At 44.2% G+C, this 26,142-nt stretch overlaps 1 protein-coding gene across 10 annotated transcripts in view; it reads right to left on the bottom strand.

The window, feature by feature from the left end:
* The window catches only part of Msh3 (mutS homolog 3), a 141,295-nt gene that overhangs the window by 113,303 nt on the left and 1,850 nt on the right, over positions 1 to 26,142 (bottom strand). For 7 of the 10 annotated variants that reach the window (XR_015667100.1, XR_015667099.1, XR_015667104.1 and 4 more), the window contains 6 exon segments: positions 24,332 to 24,552; positions 21,194 to 21,382; positions 17,242 to 17,358; positions 16,562 to 16,679; positions 14,903 to 15,048; positions 11,653 to 11,819 (listed from right to left, as the gene is read on the bottom strand). Coding sequence is in view for 5 of the 10 variants with exons in the window: in XM_087629906.1 (XP_087486032.1) it covers positions 11,653 to 11,819; positions 14,903 to 15,048; positions 16,562 to 16,679; positions 17,242 to 17,358; positions 21,194 to 21,382; positions 24,332 to 24,552 (958 nt within the window). In the remaining 5 variants the exon portion in view is untranslated. 10 annotated transcript variants of the gene reach the window in all.

Below are 26,142 nucleotides of genomic sequence, written 5' to 3' on the forward strand. Positions count from 1 at the left end.
CCCTCTGAAACAAAAATACCGAACTTCAGGACGCAGTTCTAAGCTGGCCACGGTGGCTACGCCTTTAATCCCAGAAGTCTGGAGGCAGAGGCAGGTGCGTCTGAGTCCAGTCTGGTCTACAGAGACAGTTCCAAAACAGCCAGGGCCAGAGTTGTTAAAGACCCTGTCTCAAAAACTATATATGTATTATATAAATTATATTTAATAAATATATATGTTAAAACTATATTATATAAATTATGACAAATATATATTTTTAAAGTACATTCCATAGCTACACAATCTGAAATATTTTAAATGCCAACCATAACTGATACAAATATATAGACATAGCACATTAAAATAGTACATTAAAAAATTTACAAATAAAAAACCTTTTCTCCCTGAGATCTAAAATATGTCAGTTTTTCTCAAACCACAAAGCCATGCATGCTATTTTGCTAGCCTTTGACAAGAAAAGGTTTTTTTCCATAAAGAAAAAAAAAACTCCATTTTACATAACTATGAAGAAACACAAGAATGAAATAATCTCAGATAGCTGGAAAATCACCTCAAAAACATCTTCCATGCATTAAAAGCATTTTCTCAGCAAAAAATACCTGGCCATTTCACTCGGCTTATATGTCTCAGGTCCAGAGGCTGATTTTTCAAGGGGCCTAAAATCCTCAACTAAACTAATGTTTTTCTCCAGAAAACCTAATTCTGATATTATCCCAAGAGCAACCTCAGAAAAAAAATTAATAAGTAATCTGGAATTCACAGAACAATTAACAATGCATTATAGACATGCATTCATGGGTTACAGGCTAACCCATTTACAAGTGGAAATCCTGCACCTCCCAGCCTAGCATACTGAGATAGAGGCTACACAGGCACGTATGTTACAGTGGGATCATTAGAGTAGGCCGTCCTCCAGCATAAACAACACAAGAAACACCTATACAACACAAGCACAGAGGACGGCCGTATGAGGAGGCACAGAAGACTAGACTGCCTACAGCTAAGGAGACAGCAGAGACCCGCCCTCCCTTTTTTCCTGGCCTCAAAAGACTGCTGCCACCCTGACTGGGACTCACAGCCTACAGCTGTGTGAAACAATGCTAGGCTTGCCAGCTGCTACAGTTCCACTAAAAGGATCAACCTCTCCTCAGGCATGAGCTTACAAATCACTACCATACCAAGGAAGCCTCCAAGAGGAATCAAATGGTATCTGCCAGTTTCTAGAGTGCCAATGATCCTACCTACCATAGCTGACTTAAGCTAATGTTGCAGCAACTTGATACAAATTACTAGAATTATATCAACTCTAGCAAGCTCCCATAAAGTACCTGCACCACAGAGCAAAACCTCAGAGACAGCATCTTTTACTAGCTAATATGTGCTCCAAAGGATGGCCATGCTTAGAACCTCACGGCATTTACAGGACAGCATCCGGAGAACAGTGGAATGGTGTGCAGTGCGACCTCTAAATAGCACTGGAATGCTAAAACCATAAAAGAGCCTGGGGTGTGTCCCAGGCACTGTCCTAAGCCCATAGAAGCATCACGCATTTATGCTCACTGCGTAAATGAAATATGAAATAATGGATAATGCAGAACCAAACTGTCTACTTGGTTTTTGAATAAGGATTGAGCTACAGAAAAATGAAAATCACAGCTAATAAGTGAGAAGACCAAGGTCTGAAAAGGCACAGGCGAAATGCTGCCACTCTATACTCAAAATCCTGGATGTGCTGTCCTTCAGGTATGTAGTAGCATGACTAGATTTCATCTTGGTTGGTGTATAGATCTCAGGGTTTAGGAAAAAGAATCAGACTGGGGAAAGCATGCCTGACCTCAGGTGTATGGTAATTTATGAAAGCAATGGGCCTACAAATCAAACTCAAATGGACCATTTTACTCTTTTTACATCAAGTATTATTTTAAAGCATTGAGTTGGGAGCTGGACACATGACTGACTCAGCAGCTAAGAGCACTTGCTGCTTTTGCAGAAGACCAACACCTACACTGGGTAGTTCGCAATTACCAGAACTCCAGTTCTAAGGCATCCGAAACCCTCTTCTAGCCTCTATAAGCACCCACATGTATTTGCATGCACACAGACAAACAGATGGACAGACAGAAACACACAAATAGACACATGTAGGATGATGTCATCATGAAGGTGTAAGCACATACAAGATAGAAGGAGACCTGTCATTGGACGAGAAGGAAGGATGAGCGGGAGAAAAGTTTTAAAGAAAGGAGGGGACAGAAGCAGGGTGGAGAAGTCACGGAGAGAGCATGGAGGCAGATGCTAAGATTCCTCTCTGCACATTGTTATGGATGTTCTTAAGGGATGGATGTGTACAGGGCTTCGGATGTTAGTGTGGGCAATTGTATCTTATCGATTGGATCAGAGGTTATTGATTGTGTTGTGTGTTCTTTCATGCAGTGATTTAAGTTTAAGAGAGTATGGGGTGGCCGGAGATACTAAGCCGGCATGGAGTTGAGATGTGTGTTTCTGGCAAGGTGGCAGCCTGCCTTGGGAACTGGATGGGTAGAAAGATTGCAGCCAGGCTCAGAGAGAGGCCATCGGCAGTGTGATATGGGATGGAGCAGAGCCGGTGAGAGGCTTTGCTGACTGAGATGAAGATGTCTACCAGATATCTTGGGGCACTACGGTGCCAGATCTAGTGAGGGATAAAAGACAGCATTTTACTGTAATTTTACAACAGACACACATGTAAGAAACATCTAAAGAAATATGTAGAAACACTGAACCAAATTAGAATTTGAAATACCTAAAATTATAAATCTCACTAGAAAAAAAAATCACACTGCCTCATTCTGGTTACCACATTTTTAAAAATATTCATTTTTTTAAAATTATGCTCATGTATATTTATGGGCAGTAGTATGCTCACATATGTACAAGAACCCACAGAGACCAAAAGGCATGGGATCCTCTAGAGCTGCAGTTATGGGTGGTTATAATCCACCCAACACAGGTGCTAGGAGCTGTTCTCTGCAAGAGCAGTACATGCTCTTAAATGGTGAGCTCTCTCTCCAGGCCCACTTACCTCTTCCCCAAGTTGGTAACCTAGAGTCTCTCAGAACAAATGCACAAAAATCATGCAGTTACACTATTCCACAGGAGAATTCTTGAAGACAAGGATGCAGCCGTAAAGCACCAGCAGCCTAAGCTGCACTGAATAGGGGCATTTTAGTTAGAAGGTTAGACATTAAGTTAGAAAGAAGACACCCATAAACACCTGGCATCATGACAGCCCTGGAGGACTCTGTGGAGAGCAGTGACAGCTGACTCGACATTACTTTCTACATGCAGCCAGGACGTGTCTGGAACTGTACATTTCTAAATTAATCAGAATGTCTGTGTGTGTAGACTGTGACACAGAGGGACTTTGATGCCAGTGCTCTTTTACTATCCAGGATAAGGCAGCAGTGAGTAAAATACATGTCCCTGAAGGAAGTCTCTGCACTGTGGGTACAGAGGGAAAGATACCATGGAAGGAAACGGGACAAGTAGAGGGAAACTTCTCTCAGAAGCACATCTTTCTGTGTATGTAGGCCTGTGGAATGAACCTACTGAAGCCCCAGAAAATGAGGAGTCTAAGCTACGTGTCCCTCTGTGACAACAAGTGAGTGCAAGGGAGGCAGGGCAACAAGCTGCGGACCAGGCTGTTCCCACCGTGCAGCAGAAACAGGCTTTCACTCTGCATGGTGGGCAGTCTCCTGTCTCACTCAACTTAGTAAGTTTGGTACTAGAGCTAAGAGTTATATAATAGACTATAAAGCATGGGCACCTATACAATAATTCATACATAAGTGGTACCCTTACTGCGACTAGAAACTGCTCAAGTGGCAGTTGCTCTACCAAGGTCTTCCCACACGTGTTCAACACGTCAGCCAGAACTTCTGCTTGCACTAAGCTTCCTAGGCACACTCCCTACCATGGAGCTGAAGCCCTAGTCCTGACACTAACATTTTGTAGGTGCAAGAAACTTACCCCTGTTTCAACAGTATAAAAACAGGGCAAAAGAAACGGGGTTCCCGAGAGAGACAACACGGTCTGAGTTAACTGCCGTAAGTGGTCACCAATTTACAAGTTCTTTACAGCCAGGACTGACACTAAGATAGAGTTTGCATCATCATCGCCTAGGCCACTGCTGTGTGACTGACCTACGGAGTGGCCTGAAACAGCTCATGCCGGTCACCTCATATTTCTGAGAGTTTACCACTTTCTGCCTTTGCTATAGTAAATTATCACGGCTTCAAACAACACACATTTCCTGCGTGTCAGTTCCCTAGGTCACAATTACAGCAGGAGCCAATCATAACCTTCCCTTCTCAGTTCCTAGAACTTCTGCTTCCTGTTCCTCCAGTTACCAGGGACAACCACTTCCCTTGACTTAGAGTTTGTTTCTCCATCTTCAACACCAGTGTCAGTGAGAGAGAAGGAAGGAACCAAAAGAGCGATCAGTCTGAAATTGCCCTGTCACCAGCCACCTCATCTACCTTTTGCACTAAACCCACTTCCACCCAACCCTGCTGTGACTGCGTTCTGGTCACTCTTTCCCCACCCTTCTTTTTCACTGTGACACCTTTCCGTTCGAAGCCACAGCTCTCTCCTGCTTCAGCCTTCAACACTCATTCAGAACACACCAAAAGCAAACAAACACACAAAGAGCCCTCCGTCTTCCCAGCTCTCTCTTCTGCGACATCATTACCGACTCCTTCAGGTTTCCAGGCTAGACGTGACAGTTCTTGAGGCTGTTTGTTATTTAATGCAGGCAGAGAACCCCTGCCTCAGTTCCCTCACAAGTGCTGGACTGACACATACACCGCCCATCAGCCCAGGAGCAGGGGACCCACAGCCAGCAACCCCATCGCTGCTTTGCCTATGACTAAATCCTCTCTGGAAGCTGCAAGATAAGATTCTTACCCTGTTTTGTACCTTTACCACCTGAGTACAAACCTGGTATGTGGCAGATGCCCAGTGGCTATTTTTAATGATGAAAGTGGAAAGCATTTAATAACGTGCAGCTCAGAGGATGAGTGAACGAGTTGAGGATCTACTGGAAGAACATATCTAGCCTTTTCTAACACGTAAGAAAAGATGTTTCATTAAAGTTTACTGTAGACACCTAAATTAATAAAACTACCTAGATGGTAGAATAAAATCCCCGAATAGGAAGTGCAAGCCAGTCATAAAGCATGGAGGATGGCCCACCTTGGAGAGCTGAAGGGGCCCTGTGGGCCTCAGGCTCATCACTTAGAGTCCGTTTAACTCTGCTTATCTTTGTTTTAGCATTTAAATAATGATCCAATGTATAGAGTGTTTAATTCATGCTGAGCATCTGAGGCGGTGCGGGTGAGTGGGGCACTGTCCCTAAGTGCTCAGACCTCCACTGCAGTCGCCCTCTCTGCCCGTGAGTCACTGCGCCTTGCTCACTCTTGCTAAATCAACTCAAAACCAACTTAAGACGCTTTCTACACCATAAAAATTTATGAAATTACAGGTTCGGCTCCCTAATTAGATGTTTTAAATATGCATTTAGTAAATATTTAACTATGGAAGTTAAAAAAAAAAAAAAGGTGAGTCTCTTAAAATCCTCTCAGGTAAGCAGGCCGTGCGGCTTGCTGGCTGTCACTGGGGCTGGGGTGCCGGTACCTCAGTCCGCACCTTCCTGTGCCTGAGACTCTGCATGACAAACCCCCTTCCTGGGCTCTGGGGCCAGTTGCTACTAAGGTGCCTTCTAACACTTTAACTGACACTCAGTTTTGTGCAATGACAAAAAGAACAAGGTGTGCAAGTGACAGGGTCTCATCGCCTAACGGTCACTGTGAAGGAGGGCTAGCAAAACTCGCCACTGCCTTTTGTAAGACCCCTGCTGTGAGGTCACAGAGAATGAGGCCGGGATGGGCCCCACTGATCGTGTTCTACAGACTATTTTACAGTTTTAATTTGCAACTTTTAATGAGATTCACACATCTACAAAAGTCAACTTCACTGTAGTAAGTCTCCGAGATACAATCAATGCACTAATGATTTAATTACATTAAAACAGCTCTCAGGAAACAAGGTGACACAGAGCGATCACTACAGTCTTGGCCAGAGGGCTTCCGCATGGGAAGGAATGGGAATGTGTTCCTCTTTCCTCCTGACAAGTCCCAACTCCCCAAATGTCACGAGTGAGACGAAGCGGGCAGAAAACAGACCAGCCAGGGCACTCGCGTTGAACAGACACAGGGCTGAGCTCCTCCTTTTCCTCTTCACCACACACAACCAGCTTTAGAGCTAGGGAGGCCAACATTTCAGAAGGTCAACAGTTCAGACAATAAAAACTGCATTCTAGCCAGGGGCTACAGGAAAGCGATGCTCCAACCTTCACCCACCCAGGGAGGACTTAGGCAGGTGGGCTCCGGTCTCATCCTGCTGGGGTGGTCTGAGGAGGGTAAGAAACTGAGCTGGCCATCCTGAGCACTAACTATGTCCTCAGGCCCCATGGTGCAATGGGGCACAGGTGCAGCCTGCACGTCACTGTCACTGTGGGGCGAGGTCCCTCCTACTGAATGACACGGAGACTGCACTCCTGTCGTCTGGAACTGATAGCACCACCAGAGGTTGCGGAGGGAACATCTGGATGTATCTCCGCCGGGCAGTAAAGATGCAGCATGGCCCACCTGCTAAATCTGAAAACTGCTAAGACAGTGTAAATAAGGCCCGGATTCTCACATCACAGTAGGGAAAAGCACACGTTACCTCCAAAACTCACTGTCACACCAAGAAACTGGAGGATCTCGACTCCAATTAAAAACAATCAATAGACCAACAGCAGGACGGTGGCAATGTCGGCATCTTTGACAGCCAAGGCTGTACCATGGACTCACCATAGAGGTGGCTATGGACACCGGACATAGAACATAAAATAGACATTCTGAGTAGAAGGCCTGGTTGGAAGGGAAGAGGCGTCAGCAGGGGTATGAGTGGGAGAGAGAGCAACAGAAGCGACTGTAATCACAGTGTACTATATATATATGGTTTTAAGGCTTTAAGAGCCAACAAGACAGGTCAGCAGGCAAAGTCACCTGCTGCCAAGCCTGATGACCTGAGTTCAAATCCCCTAAATGTACATCATAGTTGTCTTCTGACCCTCACGTGTCTGCCCATATAACACACTCATACACAAAATTAATTATCAATGTTTTACCAGTAATTATACATAGGCTTGAAACAAATAAAACGATAAGAAAACAGACAAGGAGAAAAATTTCTGTACAGCAGTTAAAGATATAACAAGAAACTAAACAAAAAAATTCAGAAGTGACATATCAATACTCAAAACTAGAAAACTCGGTGATCGGCTGCTTGAAGAAGAGCGAGGGAACTACCGTGAGCTGGAGACAACACACAGGACCGACAGAAACACCAGTTAAAACCGCTGCTATCGGAGTCTAGTGGAACAACAGTAACAGAGTGAACAAGACAGGACCCGGGCAGCAGAGGAGTTGAGAGAATTACAACAGCAGCATGTCATAACCACAGTGCTCATGGATCAAATTCTCAAGAAGATGTACAAGGTGCCGGGGTTGGCTCACTGGGTAAGAGCACTTGTGCTCTTGAGGACATAGATTCTGTTTCCTGCGCTCACACGATGGCTCAAGACCATCCCTAACTCCAGGTTCTCAGAATCCTACACCTTTGGCTGCCATTGGTACCAGACATGCAGGTGGGGGTCAGACATGTATGCAGGCAAAACACTTATACCCACAAAATAAACAGAACCCATTCTTCATAATAAAACACAGCAATGCTGAACCAAAAGGAACCTAGTTTTGCTTTGGATAATATGGATCATGAAGAAGGCATGTGTGGACAACTGCGGCCTCCCTCTTGATTTTGCCCTGGTTCTCAATCTGGTATTCACAGAAGGAGGTGAGAGAAGCTATTAAGGAAAAAGCAGCAGCAGCAGCAGCAGCAGTAGTAGTAGTAGCAGTAGTACTAGTACTAGTAGTAGTAGTAGTAGATCTGTCTAACAACACTGGACTTCAACATTTTCTTTAACTTTGCAACATGAAATAGTAAGGAAATATTCAAGCAGTTATTTGAAGGGTCAGACTAAGTCACTGGGCAGAAGGCATTTTTCCACAACCCTCAGTTAGTCATATCAAGTAGTGGGGCTACTTCTTAACCCAGGCATCTTCCCAAATGTCACACGGTTTCCATCAATACTGTAACAACTGAACCCTGCTATTCAGTGTATCACACACAGCAGATGACCACAACCCACCCCTGCTCACACTCACATGACCACAGACCACCTCCTACTCACACTCAGAAGACCACAGACCACCTCCTACTCACTCAGATGACCACAACCCATCCCTACTCACACTCACATGACTACAGCCCATCCCTACTCACACTCACATGACCACAGACCACCTCCTACTCACACTCACATGACCACAGACCACCTCCTACTCACACTCAGAAGACCACAGACCACCTCCTACTCACACTCACATGACTACAGCCCATCCCTACTCACACTCACATGACCACAGACCACCTCCTACTCACACTCACATGACCACAGACCACCTCCTACTCACACTCACATGACCACAGACCACCTCCTACTCACACTCACATGACTACAGACCATCCCTACTCACACTCACATGACCACAGACCACCTCCTACTCACACTCACATGACCACAGCCCATCCCTACTCACACTTACATGACCACAGACCACCTCCTACTCACACTCAGATGACCACAACCCATCCCTACTCACACTCACATGACCATAGCCCATCCCTACTCACACTCACATGACCACAGACCACCTCCTACTCACACTCACATGACCACAGCCCTTCTGTACTCACACTCACATGACCACAGCCCTTCTGTACTCACACTCACATGACCATAGCCCATCGCTACTCACACTCACATGACCACAGCCCATCCCTACTCACACTCACAAGACCACAGCCTTCCTCCTCCTCCTTGTCCTGGTCTTACCTGACTTTAAACCTTCTCTTTCTGCTGCTTCTTCCTCCTACTTTCAACTACTGACTTTCCCAGCCTCTCTACTCTATGCATTCTCCCCATGTAAATCATTCTTCTTCTTCGCTTAAAAATTCAAGAGTCTCTCCTGGCAGTAAACTCCTCCCTTCTTCTCTACTATGGCCAGAAACCTCACTGACTGCCCCATGAATTTATCCTCCTTCCCTGCATTTCTTAGTTAAAGCCTGGGATTTTTCCTCAATTTCCAGGAAGAACATTTCCTCTGATCCTGAGAGTCTCTCGCCATGTGCCTGACTCTGAATCATTTCATTTTACACACTATGCTCTTCCCTCCATCCAATCAGAGTCGTCCTCCTTCACAGCCTGCCGTGGCTGTGCCTGGGATACCCCCATCTCTGTGAACTCAGATGTGAGCAGCGCCCGTGACAGTCGCCATGCTTGCCTCAAGACTCAATGTGAAAGCTAGTAAATAATATTAGTAACTATCATTATTAAATTAAGGTACAACTTCCATAGCTTTTCTTTACTATAATCTATATTCTGTAAACATAAAACTCTCCAAACTAAAGCAATCTCAAAACTGCTATTTGTTTCTCTGTATACATTTGACAACAACAGGATAACAGAATAGGATGCCTGATCCCATCTGACAAACACCTTCTGTACAAAGACAGACACCTGAGAGAACAGTCGGTCACTATTCACGGGTGCTTAATTCAGCTGACTATCATCTTTGCCTAATGGTTGTTTTAAATCTCAAAGTGATACACAGTACAAAATAAATACATCTAGCTTGAGAAATAAATGGGAAGAATTTCATATTCTTAAAAACAAAAAAACTTAAGTCATAAAATGTAAAATCCTTTGGAGACCTCTTGTGGTTAAAGTTAGGAATAAAAAGCTAAATTTTTTAAAAACTGTTTTTAAAACTACTACATTAGAAATCTTCTATAATTCCAGGCAGTTTTTGCATTTTCTCACATAGTACTAATATATAATGTCTTCATTATTAATAAAATGCCCACCAGTACCTGACAAAAACTAGAGCTTTTACCTTCCTGTTTGGTGCAGAAAAAGACAGGGATACAGAGGGACTCTAGGTCTGAGATAAGAAATTATGTGTCAGCATTGACCATAGACACCACCAAAGTCACAATAAAACTTTCTTACCTGAAAATGTAATATAATGTTACCCTGTTGCCTGGAAGTCAAGTGGGAAGACTTAAGAGCGCACACAAACGTTTCTGAAGATGCTACCCCACCGTCTGAGCAAAAACAGGGTAATCACAAGGAGCAGCAGCTGCATCGCAGTCCACTCAGACAACAAATGTCAGACGCAGCGTGTTTGTGAAGCGCTACTCAAATATTGGCAGGCAAATGGTAGTCCCTGAGATTTGCTTCAAAATAAGCGTCCCAGAGAGAAGGCTGTGGCTGCATGAGCCTAGTTCCAGGCTGGGGCACGTAGTAAGCACTGGCTGGTGGACGGGTGGTGTCACACTACACTATTCCCTCAGTCTCCTCTCATTTGTCTGAAATTTCCCACGAGAAAATAGGGGACTTTTAAGCTAAATACAGGTACAACGCTATGTTTGCTACATGAACATAAGTTTATAAATTAAAAAGTAACACATATAAAGAAATAAAACACCGAAGTGCAGTTACTTCTGTATTTGTGGAACTGGATTTATTTTATCTTTCTTTTTATAACTCTTAAACCTTCTAAGTAAACACATATTGGTACTGTCATCGGAAAAACAGACTGTGAAAGCAAGGCCTCTCTTTAAATCAGTTTGGTTTAATCAGTGGCCCGTCAGCCCTTCCTTCATGCAGATGGCTCTCGACCCTTGGGCCTAGCCCATGCTCCCTGCCCTTCCGGCCACTCTTACAGAGACGCACCTGCTGTAGTGTCAACATGGCATGCCTTGAGAGTTCACATGTTAACATGGCATGCCTTGAGAGTTCAGCAAGGCATGTTATAGTCTCACACCCATCTTCTCCTCTACTTGCTTCAAAATGAGTATTGCGATTTAGGGCCAAGTAAATAAAACTCCTTGGCTCCACAGAAGAGAAACATTCAGCACACAAATTATATAAGCATTTATAGAAATAAATTCTTAATTACCTGTAGAATATATACACAAATCTTCAAATATTATAATTATATATCATATAATATGATAAAGCCCTTTAAAATGGCTGTTATCTAAAGTCCTATGTAATTTTTTTTTTTTTTTTGGTTCTTTTTTCGGAGCTGGGGACCGAACCCAGGGCCTTGCGCTTCCTAGGTAAGCGCTCTACCACTGAGCTAAATCCCCAGCCCCAATTTTTTTTTTTCCTTTTAAAAACTCTATTATTGAAGCCAGGGTAGTGGTGCTCACCTTTAATTCCAGCTCTTGGGAGGCAAAAGCAGATGAATCTCTGTGAGTTCAAGTCCAGCCAGGTCTACAAAGCAAGTTCCAGGACAGCAGGGGCTACACAGAGAAACCCTGACTTGGAGGGGTGGGGGGACCCTCCATTGTTAGGATACGATTACCATAAGTAATTTCTATAAGAACAAGTACTGGCTTGGGACGTCACTCGAGTGTGAGAGTGGCTTCATTCCTCACCTGACAGCGGTGGCTCTACGGATGAGCATCTCCGTTGGCTCGGACAGCTGTGAGGGGAGCAGCAGCTCCACGGGCTGCAGGCTTGCTGTTCGAGTCTCCAGCTCCAGTCTGGAAGCCGAGTCCTGGAAGCAGTCGAACACGACCTCGCCCGTCGCAGGCTGCACTCCCTGGAAGCAATGGCAAGTGTGACAGCACAGGACACGTCGCCGGCGCCGTTCTACTTATTGACCTGCTCCAAAGAGGTGCTCAGCTTCCAAAGGGAAAGTCCCTCTGCACTGTAAGACTCTCATGTAAGTTAGAGTCACAGGCATCAAAAGGGGCCGAGGGCTGGGGAGAGGACGGGACGGGTAAAAAGGTCTTGCTACTGAGCCTGAGGACCTGTGTTTCTCCATGGGATTCACATGGTAGGAGAGAACCTACTCTGAACGTAGTCCTCTGACCTCCACATTTGCCATGTATACACGTAAATAAACAAATAAACAAACAATGCAATAGGCTTAAGTGGGAGTTTCATGAGACACACTGGGTACAGGGTGGGACCTGGTGTACGTGACAGAGTGCTCTAACAAGCCGCCAAGCATCAGCTTCCTCTCCTACGTATGGAAACACATTATCAACTTCTCTCAAGAGGTTGCTGCGGGGACTAAGTCAGGCATCCACTGTGTGAAGGCTCGACAGCCCCGCCCTGCACAGAGAGCAAGTTATGAGGACAGTGCCAGTGACCGCACCTGATCACTTACAGGCAGCACAGCCTCGTTCTCGTGCAGCAGAAACCAAGCACAACACAATGAGTGGAACCCACCTAGTCTCCAGTAAAACAGCCAAGACAACTGAAAACCATCACCGGTCACCCCAGTGTGAACAGGAAGAAAACCTGAAAGGGGCCAAGGTGTGGAAGAGGGGAGAGCAGTGAAGTTACTTAACCAAGGTCTCAGAGCAATAAAAGGCTGGAGCTGCGTCCATTTCCCAGGCTGCACTCTACTACTGACACCTCAGAGACAAATAGGTAGGGACAGCTTGACCTAAGGAAAAGCCGGAAGTGTCACAAGCCTTTATATTGCTAATGCAGTCAGTCGACAAGAGCCAGGCATCATCTAGGAAAGCAGAAAGTGCCACAGTGTTTACATCACAGTTTCTCCCGGGTATACACTCACAAGAGCTTGGGTATATATACAAGAAATGCAAAGAGTGCCTACAGAAGTATCCTTTACATAGGTAAAACCACCAAGACCCTCATGTGACCAGCAACAGAGGAATGAGTACATGTGAGTTCTAAGACTGGAAAGAAACCAAAGATCTAAAGCATGTCAACAGATGTCACATTCAGGCCAGCAGCACGCCAAGCCTGGGCAGCCGTGTCATCCTCGCAGGGTAGAAAGAGCTGATTCTCAGTGTCCCCTAATCTCTGCAAGCATGGCCATGGTGCACGTGTACCCCACTCCTGCCACACACACACACCATGTTGTGCCTTTTTAGTTTGTATACAAAACAGAAAACAAAAGATTCAAGACATTTTTATAGTATGCTTCCTTTGTACATAAAGTTGGAGGTGGTCAAACCAGAAAAGAAAAGGATATTATCCACCCAAAACCTGGATTACAGTGACCGTAGAAGGGAGGGACCTGGGGAGCTTGAGGGTTCTGGAGAGTACTGGCTACTGACCTGAGTGACTGTCTCACACTCACTGCTCAGGTAAATTCCTACTCACTTTTTCCATTTGAGTATTTTATAATTTCTTTAAATCCTTCATTTGTAACCACGGAATGTCCAATTCGAGCCCAGAGAAATCCTGCAGCGGGCACAGCTATGGCATGGGCTACCAGGTTACCTACATAAGTTGATGTCCCAACCCACAAATCAAGCATATTTATATAAGCTGCTCACAGATATTCAGATGGCAGTTAACAGGCAGCCAAATTCTCTGTCGCTTTAATCAAAGAACTAGTCTGATGGTGACATCTGCACCGTTATCACTCCAAGAGATGAGTGACATACGAAACCCAGTCCAAACAATGGCCCGAAATGAAGGTGCAAGGCACACTCGCCTGGTTCTCAACAGCGAGGTCCTCTACCAGCACCCAGGAGACTCTCAGGGAGTGACTGGGAAATAAGAGGTGCTCCTTGCAGAGGGAGAAACGCCCAGGGAGACCAGTGCTGAGGGTAAGGAGAAATGATCTCCTTCAGCCACACTAACTGAGGAGCTGGAGCACACTTCTAGTGGCCTTGTGCAAATCTGGAAGATTCCAGAGCTCAAGTGGCACGGGACGCCTTGGCCTAGAGCTCAGGACGCCATGAGTCAGGACTGTTGACCTCAATGATGGAAGCCAGAACCACTTAGGGTCAATGACCACTGTTCCACGTGTTCTTATCCCTGCTCCACCACTACAGTGAGCCTTGGCAGTGGCAGGACGCTGTTGCTAGATGCTAGAGTAGGACCTGTGTGCTCTCGTGTGGTACCAACTCTGCTCTTCAGTCTGAGCTCCAGGTAAATATAAAACAGCACAGTGCATATGCTAAAGAGGATGAGCAAATAACCTTACTGTTTGTAATGGGGCCAACTGTCTATGATGAGAGAAAAAGTGCTTCTCGTGGGAAACATTCATGTGAGCCCCCCCCTCCCCCAAAGCCTTGCCAACTCCCTGAGAGAAGGGCTTACTGGCTAAGCAAATGTCAGGTTAGCACAGTTATGCGGCTTGAATAATGTATGAAAAGGTACACTGAAGACAGTGAGGCTTTAGGAATGTTTGTTAATGCTGGTCACTGACTGTAGATGTTGAAAAGGCACAGAATGGTTATAAGGAGTCTAATACTTCTGAGGGGCACAGTCTTAGACCTGTAAGTGGATAAATTTGTTCATGAGTGTGCAGAAGGCAAAATTACCACTTCTATAGCTGTCTCGAACTGGCCACTTAATCATCCCCCTTAACTCTCCCTCCCTCAGAATCTAATTAGGACAGCGCTCAAATCACTCCTGTTAGATCACACACCAAAGAGGACATCCCTCTGCTAGCCATTGTGCTGTCAGGTCTCTGTCCACCTGCATGCCCATTATAGTCTGAAAGAATCTGGAGCATTCGCCAGCACAGAGTGCCAAGCAACCAGAAAAGAAAACCGTAACTGTTGTGAGGGAAAGGTTTTCCTAGTAAAGTCCCTGAGAGAACTTCCAAATCCCCATCATGTACCACTCACGACAACTCTCCAGAGGAACCACAAACACCCATCACTCACTCCTGACCTTCAAAGGACTTACCACGATGCCAAAAGAAATGTTCCCCTTCTTTTTGTCTTTAATGTTTTCCTTTTCTTCGTAGATACACAGAAGATAGTTGGTAGAAGTATCCGTCACTGCCTCATCAATATTTACAGAATCATCCAGCCTGATCAGAGGATTCACATGTAGTAATAATTAAAGAAAATCACATGCTTCATTTCCTTCAACAAAGGCTTATCTCCTCATGCAGCGTTCTTCCAAGTATGGTCAGAGTTGCGTGCTCTCTCTTCCCTGAACTATCCAGGTACAAGGACAGGCAACTACTATCTTCTCAATTCCGAAGGGGTTAGAGGTGCACCTGCAACCTGGTGGGGGCCCAAAAATGAACCCATTTTGCTGACTCCTTACCACCCCAGTGATGCTACAAAGCAAAGACACGCACTAAAATAGCATACGTGAATCCCCGTCTCTAAAGTGCCTAACACCGAGCATCAAGAGAATTTTAAGACATTCTAAGTGAACAGAAACATACATTTACACACAGGAGTGTGTGTGCACAGACATGTATAAAATGAATTCCAGAAGCCAAAAGGCTCGAGGATATAGGTGACTCTGGACAAAGTTACCCTGTTTTCTCCAGGCAGTCTCACTGGGGAGCCAACCACTCTTAAGGGTGGGCCCTGGGCCAGCAGCAGATGGCCAACAGAAGACAGCCACATCTGAGGAAGTAGCACGTTTTTAACCGTCTGGCACCTGATGTGCTGCTGGTGCTTCTTCTTTGGCTCTCTTTGTTGTGTAGTTCTGTCCTATCCCAATCTTTTTGTCTTCGCTTTATTATTTATAGCTGATTTCATTATTCTTTATTAGGTGCCTTTTTCCTTTCTGACAGAGACAGAAATCTCTGTTAATTTGAAATCTACTTTTAATAAAGGAAAACACTTAAAAACAGAGAATGACCCACTATCTAGTAAATATTTTTAATTGTACCTTGCTTCTTCTGAATAACTATTTAACTTTTTAAAATAATGGGTCAAGTGTAGGCAAAGATAATCCAACTATCAGAAAGGCTTAAGAAATCCAAGGCCAGCCAGCAGCACATAGTGAGACTCTTCTCAAAACAAGAAGCCAAGGATCTTATCATTATGCCTTGGAAATTACTTTGCTTCAACTAACATAAAGAATTTATGAGCGATAATAAACTTTGGGACAATCATTGTGTACAAGCTTTCAACCAACTACCCACTTCAATAATTTGTTTAGGAAGTCAACAATTAATGAAAATGGTCTTACATTCAATTGTGTCTTAATTTTGTTTCTGAAGTTCACTTCACATGAAGTTAGGGAGTTACTTTCAGGTCTCATGTTAGCAAGACTCTGAGGAGGCCCTGGATAGCCGACACTCCCCCACAAATGGTCCTTAACCCGGTATGTTTTATTGTGCTCATTTCTTTTTCTGGCTATTACCAAGTACGATAAATTCTGTTCTCACTGTGACGCTGGACACATACTGTATCCAGCCACTACCCACCCCTCTCTCAAGTGACACACCCACCATGGTGAAACGCTCAGATGTGTAGTGATTGGATACCTCAGCAAACACTCATTAGGGAGAAGGAAAAACTGTTCAGTTAAACTTGTCATTTTAAAGCAAAACCACCTACAACAAGAAAGAGGAAACGTCCTATCTTAAAAGGATATCTTCTCCAATCAGTGTGGATTTCGTATAAAGAGCAGTCAATTTCCGGGAAAAGACAGAACTTTTATTGTCTCCAATGGCCTTTAATGCCGCAGTTTCAGTTTGCTTCACAACTCCCACCTTCAACAAAATAAGGCACACTTACTGCCAAATCCAGTTAACCACTGTTTTATAAAAAGTTTCAAGCTGTTAAAATGTTCTTTCTGAAGCACTGAAAATAACACCCTCGCTGTCCAGATGTGGAGCAGAAAGAACCCAAAGCAACGGGCACATGGATGCAGTGGAGGACACTCCAGGGCTGGCACGTAGAACACACCTCCATGCCCAGCGCTTAGAGGACTGTGAGTGAGTGTGAGTTCAAGTCCACCCTGGGTCTTATAACTTAGACTCTGGTTCAAAAAAAAGAAAGAAAGAAAGAAAGAAAGAAAGAAAGAAAGAAAGAAAGAAAGAAGGAAGGAAGGAAGGAAGGAAGGAAGGAAGGAAGGAAGGAAGGAAGGAAGGAAGGAAGAAAGAAAGAAAGAAAAGAAATAGAGGCACAATGGTAATAACTATAACACATGTTAATTCCCATAATTCTAAGTTCTAAAGCCAAAGAAAGCCTTTCTACCACTTCCTAAGACATGCTCTCACTCTCTAGAAGAGGATCTCAATTTCTTTTCCACAAACCAAAGCCAAAGCTGACCTTGTATCCTTTGGCCACCAGTCGGCGGACATGCACGAACAGTCTGTGGGTGGGTATGCTCGCCGTCATAAAGTTGTGGTCCAAGTGGCAATAAATATTGAGTTCCCGGGCAGCAATCTAAAAAGTACAGACAGAGGGCATGTCCGTAAAGTCGATTCGAGATTCCCTGTCCAAGGTTTGCTCGCTTTGTTTACAGTTCACCATGGGGCGCACATGTAGGCTCTGACATTGCTCTAAATACATACATCGTCAATAAAATGTGTAAAGGGCATTCCGTCTACAAAACACATGGTCTCATCTACTTTGGGCACCCCCAAAAGGGTGACTTCAGAGCCAACATCTGTATCTCTAAATCCCCAAAACACACTGCTCTTCTTCAAGGTCCTCATAATACACAAATGTTTCCAAACCCTTCAAATGTTCAGTCTTCCCTACAGTAAGAGCCTGAGGGTGTAATGGAACAAGACGTTGTTATGCAAATGTCCTGGTTAAACACCAGAAGTAGAAGCCACTACAGAGCATCTTACAGGGTGATTCCACTTCTACAGAGGAAATGCACCTTCCTGACAAGATGCTGGCCCTGTTAGCTAAGAGCATGAGATGGAAAGAACTGTGAAAGCAGAAGCAGTAACTGAACTGATCTCTTCCTTTCTTCTAGAAAATACCATGGCTTAGACAATGCCCACCAAAGCCACCGAATCTCACCCCATATCTCACTGCCCAAGCCCCCGTCTCTGAAGTGCATTGTTTCAACATTACTGTCGAGGGAAGCTCAGTCTTTACACATCAGGTCAGGATGGAATTTACTCTTTAACCTAAACAGCTGCTGTCTCCTCCTCGTAGAGCCTACGGCTATGTACCTGTTTCTTCCCTCAGAACACTTGCCGGTGTTAATTTCATAGCACAAAACACAGCAGAGTATTACTGCGAAGATCAATTTCCTGTACAAACAGGCTTTAGAAAGCTGAAAGGAAAAGGATTAGTGGAGACTAGATTTCTTCATTCCCTAAGTAACAGCATATGTACCACCTTATCTTAGTGGGACAACCTATGGCCCAAGCAAGCCTGACACATAAGCATCATCCCTGAGTCCCAACAATGGCAACACCAGCGATCCTCTTCCTCAGCTTGGCCATCACAGTGCTTTGAACAAGGCACACAGAAACTCATGTTTGAATGCTTGGTTCCTAGTAGATAGAACTATGGGAAGGATTAAGAGATATGGCCTTCTTAAAGGAAATGTGTTATGTCCCTGGCAATGGGCTTTGAGATCTCAAAAGGTCACACTATTCTCAGTTAGCTCTCCTTGTGCTCATGTTTATGTCTCAATACATAAGCACTTGGCTACTGCACCAGCCCAGCCTGCCTACCTGCCTGCTCCCATGCTCCCCACTAGGATGGCCTCGGACACTAACTCTCTGTGACTGTAAGCTCTCAATTAAATGCTTTTAAATAAGTTGCTTTGTGTGGTTTGAATGAAAATGGCCCTCACAGGCTCATGGGAAGTGGCACAAACTAGGAGGTGTGGCCTTGTTGAAGAAAGTAGGTCCCTGGGGGTGAGCTTTGCAGTTTCAAATGCTCGAGTAAGGCCCTCTGCACCCTCTCTGCCAACGGCCTGCTGATCTGGATGTAGACTCTCAGTGCCAATCCAGCACCATGTCTGCCTTCAGGCTGCCATGTTTCCCACCAGGCCGACGATGGTCTAAACCTCGAACTGTAAGTCGGTCCCAAGTAAATGTTTCCCTTTGTAAGAGCTGCTGTAGTTCTGATGTCTCAACACAGTAATAAAATCCTAACTAAGACCCCTTGGTCAGTACGTCTTGTCACAGCAATAGAAAAGCAACTTAAGACACCCATTAAATATGCAAATCTATCTTTAACCTTCTTCACTGAAGCATATATCAAACACCTCTAAATTAAGTAAGGAAACTTGAGAAAACAATGACAAGATGACTGACACACAGATCATTTCAAGCACCTGCTGACAGCTGGCAGTTAATGTGCCTGTCGATGCAGCAGACTCCTCTTCCTATGACAATTCGTAAGTTAAAGGTAAACAGAAGAACTTGTATACAGCTCAAGACTTTTCCTTGACTCTTCATTGGAAAACCACTGACATGACTACAGTGCACACACTAACTGATGCACTGGATACTCTTTTGAGGGAGGAAAGGTCCCAGGCCACCAGCAAGGAGACAACACGGTAACATTCTGCCGCCGTCACTTCTCACCACCGGTGTTTTACGTGTATGGTGTTCTGCCTGTGCGCATCCCTATTTACCACGTGCACAGTTCCATGGAGGCCAGGGGAAGGCATCAGAGCCTCTGGAACTGGAGTCACTCTGTGAGTGCCGGGAACAGACTCTGCAAGAGTGGCGAGCGCTCTTAACCACCGAGCCAACTCTCCAGTCTCAAGTGACAGTATTTCTTAAAGGGTAACTAATCTAATTTGTTTTTTCAGAAACCCAGAAAACAGGACCTGCAAAACAGCTCAATAGTAAGAGCACTTGTTTCTAAGCCCGCTGAGCTAAATTAATTCCTGAACCCTATCCTAGGTCGCATTGCTACGATGAAACACCATGACCGAGAGCAAGCTGTGGAGGAAAGTGTTAATTTGCCTTTCATGTCCATATCACAGTCCATTGCTGAAGGAAGCTGGGGTGGAAACTCAGAGCAGGCGGGAGCCTGGAGGCGATGAAGACTCCATGGAGGTGCTGCTCACTGGCCTGTTCATCATGGCTTTCTCGGCCTGTCCATAGAACCAGCGCCGCCTGGGCTAGGCTGTCCCCCATCAATTACAAAATTAATTATATAAAAACTTCGGGAGGTGGCATTCAAGACAGGGCTTCTCTGTGTAGCCCTGGCACCTAGAACTCACTCAGTAGACCAGGCTAGCCTCAAACTCAGAGACCTGCCTGCCTCTGCCTCCTGAGTACTGAGATTAAAGGTATGTGCTACTACCTCCCAACTAATAATGTCTTAATTAAATTAATTAATAAAATGTCCTACAGTTTGCCTACAGACTGACCTTATGGAGGCACTTTCTCAACTGAGGCTCCCTCCTCTCCCATGACTCTAGTTTGTGTCAAGCTGACATACAGTGAACCAGCAAACACACACACACACACAGCACACACACAGCACACACATACACACAGCACACACATACACACAGCACACACATACACACAGCACACACATACACACAGCACACACATACATACAACACGCACACACAGCACACACATACACACAGCACACACATACACACAGCACACACATACACACAGCACACACATACACACAGCACACACATACATACAACACGCACACACAGCACATACATACACACAATACACACACACACAGCACACACACACAGCACACACATACACACAACACACACACAGCACACACATACACACAGCACACACATACACACAACACACACACACATACACACAACACACACACAGCACACACATACACACAACACACACACACATACACACAACACACACACACAGCACACACATACACACAGCACACACATACACACAACACACACACAAATACACACAACACACACACAAATACACACAACACACACACAGCACACACATACACACAGCACACACATACACACACATACACACAGCACACACATACACACAGCACACACATATACACAGGTTAAATAAATAAAATATTTTAAAAATATTTTAAGATGGGAAATAAGACATATTAAAAGAGTCTATGGCTAAATAAGAAAAATATCAGTTAGTGTTTGAAAACACAATGCACAAGTGGATCTGGTGAAAAACACCTTTAATCTCAGAACTTGGGGGTGGAGAGGCTGAAGTAGCAAGATTAAGAGTTCAAAGACAGTCTGGGCAGCATAGCATGACCCTGTGAGAAAAAGAAAAAGGAAGGAAAAGAAAGAACAACTTACTTCTGCATCTTCCCCAAAGAACCTGTACTTGTACCCACATTCCACACACAAAACCGCGTCTTTATGCAGCTGCTTCACATCAAGGTACTGCAGTTCTAGTGGAGTATAGATGCTCTTGGACCGCCTGTTAAAAGGTTTACAAGTGGAAGTCTTCTGGAAAGCTTCAGGGGAAGGTCCAAATTGAGTGTCCTAGAAACCAAAAGATTTATTCAGCTCAGAAAGCACCAATTGACCTGCTGAGTTCCCAGAGTAAAGGCAAACTTAGCACAAAGCTAACACTTGGTGACTCCATGGGGAAGCTTCTAAAGGCAGACTGAGGCCAAGCTATCTATGGGTCTGAAAAGTTTTTCAAAATAACGTTTGAAACACAGAAAGTGCAGTGGGGGAAGGAAGACAAGAGAGAATGACATGTGATAGCAAGATGAAAGAGAAAACAATTATTCTCTATGCTAACTTTAAAAATTAAACAAAAGTAGAAAGTCAAAATAAACTATATAAGTATACTGAAAGTCTAAATAGTTTAATGTTATATATCCTTTACATTTTTTATTTCACAAATCTATTAATATCGTATTATTTATTCCCAGGAGCGTTGGGCAGGATAGAGCAGAAGACATGTATTCAGGGCACTTTCAGGAAACACGCTGATAAAGACTGCAACTTTCCAAAGAGACTCACCTCACCTCAATTGTAAAGCTGCAATGTGTTCCACTCACCCTGTGACTGGGAAAGCAGGCCAGCCCTGAGTAACCATTCCATGTGCTAAATGACAGGAGGAAGAGAGCTGCACACTAGTATTCACCCTGCTCCTGACTAGGGACTACTACAGATGAGTGGCCAGGTTTCTCACACCCTGCACCTGCCTTCCCTCTGATGGACCAGACCCTGGAACTGGGAGCTAAAATAAACCTGTCCTTAAACTGATTTTGTGAGACGGTTTATCTCAGCAAAAGAAAGGCCATTAGTTCACACAAAAGCCTCCAAAAAAAGGAGTGCAGACTCGTGGCAAGAGAAACGTGGTTTATTGTATCAGGTCTGAGAATGCAAGTATCTTTAATTTTTATGAGATTTTTTCCCTTTTGTTTTTTATATAAATCCAAGGTTACTATATAAAGCTTAATTCACATTCACAAAAATACACTTTCTAGAAAAAGTACTCATTTATGGAATAAGATAGGCTTTCCCAAAAAATATTTATCTGTGTGTTACTAACAAATTGGTATTAAACAATTTTTAAAACTATGAAGATAGAAATATTTCTCAGATCTATTATGCTCTTTCATATCCTAGAGCCAGCACAGTGAACTCAACGGTGAATTCAGAAAAGCTGGCAGGGGCCATAGTGTTCCTGGCTCTGACTGACAGCCCCACAATTTGGTAGCTTTGTACCACTCATCTGAATCCTATGACCTTGAATAGCTCATCGGTCCAGGTATGGTGCCGACACCTTTAGCCCAGCACTTAGAAGACAGAGGTTGACACAAGGGCAGCCAGGGTTGTACAAGAGACCCTGTCTCAAAGAAAATACAACAGCAATGGCCTATTGCCTGTAATAATGTCCACTTGGTTCCCTGGCTTCCAGGGAACCCTCTGTCTGGTTCCTTCTAGTTCCCAACACTGTTGCAATGCAGAGCTGGTCACTGTGTAAGCAACAGAAAGTAGGCTCCATGGAGGAACTGGTGACACATGCCCATGAGAAGTGAGTTTGATCAGCAGACTTTGTAACTTCCATACACTCTAGTCATGCCGCCTAAACTGCCTCTGAGTATTAAAATACACTCTAGTCATGCCGCCTAAACTGCCTCTGAGTATTAAAATACACTCTAGTCATGCCGCCTAAACTGCCTCTGAGTATTAAAATACACTCTAGTCATGCCGCCTAAACTGCCTCTGAGTATTAAAATACACTCTAGTCATGCCACCTAAACTGCCTCTGAGTATTAAAAGATTTTCAGTTTATATATGACAAGTAAGTCAGCTCTCTCTCTCTCTCTCTCTCTCTCTCTCTCTCTCTCTCTGGTAGACTGAGGATGATAGCTCATGGATCCTGACTTTGTGGGAGGAAGAGAGAACATTCAAAAATACTGGCTAAAACTTTCTTGAAAACTTTTCTAAGAAAAATACAATAGAATTTCAATGTCTGAAGAAAGTAAACGTGTGTGTGTGTGTGTGTGTGTGTGTGTGTGTGTGTGTGTGTGTGTGTGCGCGCGCGCGCATACAGCTATGTCTGGGTCACCAACTCTCTAATTCAGTGGTGTCAATCATATCTACATATTAAAATGAAACACTTTTTAAATGTCCATTCCCAACAAGCATGGCGGCATACACCATTAATCCCAGCACTCAGGAGGCAGAACTTGGCAGACCTCTCTGAGCTTGAGACCAGCCTGATCTGCAAAAGGAGTTCCAGGAGAGCTAGGACGATTACACAGAAAAACCCTGCCTCAAAAGACAGAAATAAATTAATGGATAAGTAGACAATAAGTGAATGAATGAAATGAATGAATACGTCCGCTCCCAAGCCTCAATGAAAACCGACTAAGTATGATTCTGGAAAAAGGCTCTGAACACTAGTTTAGTGTTTTTTTCAAAAGTTCTGCAAATTATTTTGATTTGAAGCAACAATGTGGACCAACCATTTCCGTGAATGGACTTCAGTGCTGGAGAAGGAGGTAAATCCCCTGCTTTTGTAATAATATAAAGATTGAAAGTCACAAAGTTCACAGCAGAAAAAATAAAATCCTGTCCTATCATTCCTCTAGCTCTGAACTGACTCTGCACCTGCCAAGCTTTCGGCTGAAAAGCCTCCCACCTACATGACGCCCCGCTGGGACTTCCCATTGGAAATATGGAAACTATCAGTGAGAAGCACCCCAAGTCAATGCTCCTCTCCTACACAGTACAGCAGGGCTGCCTGCAGGTGCTGTGCACTGTTTTAACACAAACCAACTAGCCTCTCCCCAATAAACAGTAAAACTCTTAAATGCTTTAAGGAGAAAGAAAACCAAAGACATAAGTGTTCTCTCAGCTAACAAGGATGAGTAGATGTGGAAGCCATTTATTTCCCTGTGTAATCCCAACGCAGCTAAATGTACTTCAGAACCAAGGTGGGTGGTTATGTATTCACCAGTTACATACTTTCTGATTAGCCTGAGACTTGGAATCTTCGGACAAAACCGCATTCTTTGCACGTTGCAGAGTGATATCTTCGAAATCAGTACACTTTGGCAGAACTGCAAGTCTCTCCCGAAGGGCTTCTGTCTGGACTCTGTTTTGAGGGAGGGCAGAATCACAGCAGAATTCTTTCAACTTTTCCAGGGACTTTGAAACAATCCTGGGCCTCAGACATTTCTTTGGCTCTTGGGAAATATGAAGAAGAAAACACACCAATAGTATTTTGGCTTCACTAAGTCAATTCACAACGTGCACAGAATTTTTCAGAAGGACACTCCCCTTAAAGCAATGCTCTTGGCTATAATGTGACAAAGAACACTGTGTTCAAGGTAAAAATGACCCATTTAAACATTCATATAATTTCATTCGTTAATAAAATCCATAGAGAACTACAGTGAAGGAGGCTGGCAAGATGGCTCTGTAGGAATGGTGCCACCAAGTTGATGACCTAAGTTCAATGATGACCACAAACAAGATAGGAGACAGCCACCCACTTCCAGCTATCCCCTGATCCCCATGCACAGACATGCACACACACAATAAACAAACAATAAAAGAATAAGCAGTGACATTTTAATTTTAAAAAGCAGGACTCTAGTGGAGCTTTGCTTCTTGTGTCTTTGTGTATAATGACAGACAGGACAGGAGTGATGACGGTCACTATTGAGCTATCTGAAGCTAAACAGGGAATTGATGTATAGTTACTAACTCAGCACACAAGATTCACACCCATTCCTTAGAAAAGCAAAGAGTCAATCCCATTGGCAACACAAAATGCTTGAGACTCAGGAATGGGGGGTGGGGGGCACTATGGAGTCTGGAAAGTTCTGAAACAAAAAGAACTGATTCAAAGTAAACTGAGCCTTCATTCTTCTCCCCCTTTAAGCTCTGAGGGCCTTTCTCCCACTCAGCACACTAGAGATTTCTCTGGAAACATATAATATGCAGTATTTCTGGTTATAAACTACTGGAAAATGACAGGAGTCACAGTTGGCTAGATACAGAAATAAAAGGAAGGATTATAAAGAAGTCAAAAAGAGAGATGCAGGGGACAAGACGGTCATGATCAGGGTTGGAAGTGTGGATCATGAAGAGGCTCTGTTCACTAGTATAGAGTTCTACAAGTCAAACATAAAAGACTTGAGATAGATAATAAGAAGACTCACTGGGCACGGGAAGACAGCTTCCTGGGTAAGGGTGCTTACCAACAAGTCTCACAACCTGAGTTCAAAGCCAGAACTCACACAACATAAGGAGAGAAATAACTCCTGCAAATTGTCCTCTGACCTGTTCTCCCTATGTACTAGGACACACACGAATACACACAAATAAATGTAACAGATCGTAAGCAAATGTTTCATCTTTATAACCAAGATTTAAGATAGATAAGGTGGCAGAAGAGATGGCCCAGTGGTTACTCCACATACCGTTCTTCCATCAGAGAACCTGAATTCAACTGCCAGCAACCAACATCAGATGGCTTATAACCATCTGTGACTTCAGCTCCTGGAGGATTCCGCACCTCGTGCCTCTGCAGGCATCTACACTCACAACACACACACACACACACACACACACACACACACACACACACACAACTTTTTTTTCTTAAAAAATGCAACAATACTGAATGAAAGAGCAAGTTGGAAGAATTAATTAGAGAACTGAGCTCTCTGTGGCCCTAGCCTCCCAAACACCAGCTGAGGAACAGCTGAGATCCTTTTCCACGCAGGAAAACAAAGTCAATGGTCTCCTCTGCCTTCTGGGGAACCCAG

Source organism: Rattus norvegicus, chromosome 2 (assembly GCF_021556685.1).
Source record: "Rattus norvegicus strain SHRSP/BbbUtx chromosome 2, alternate assembly SHRSP_T2T, whole genome shotgun sequence".
In the NCBI taxonomy this organism is placed as follows: domain Eukaryota; kingdom Metazoa; phylum Chordata; class Mammalia; order Rodentia; family Muridae; genus Rattus; species Rattus norvegicus.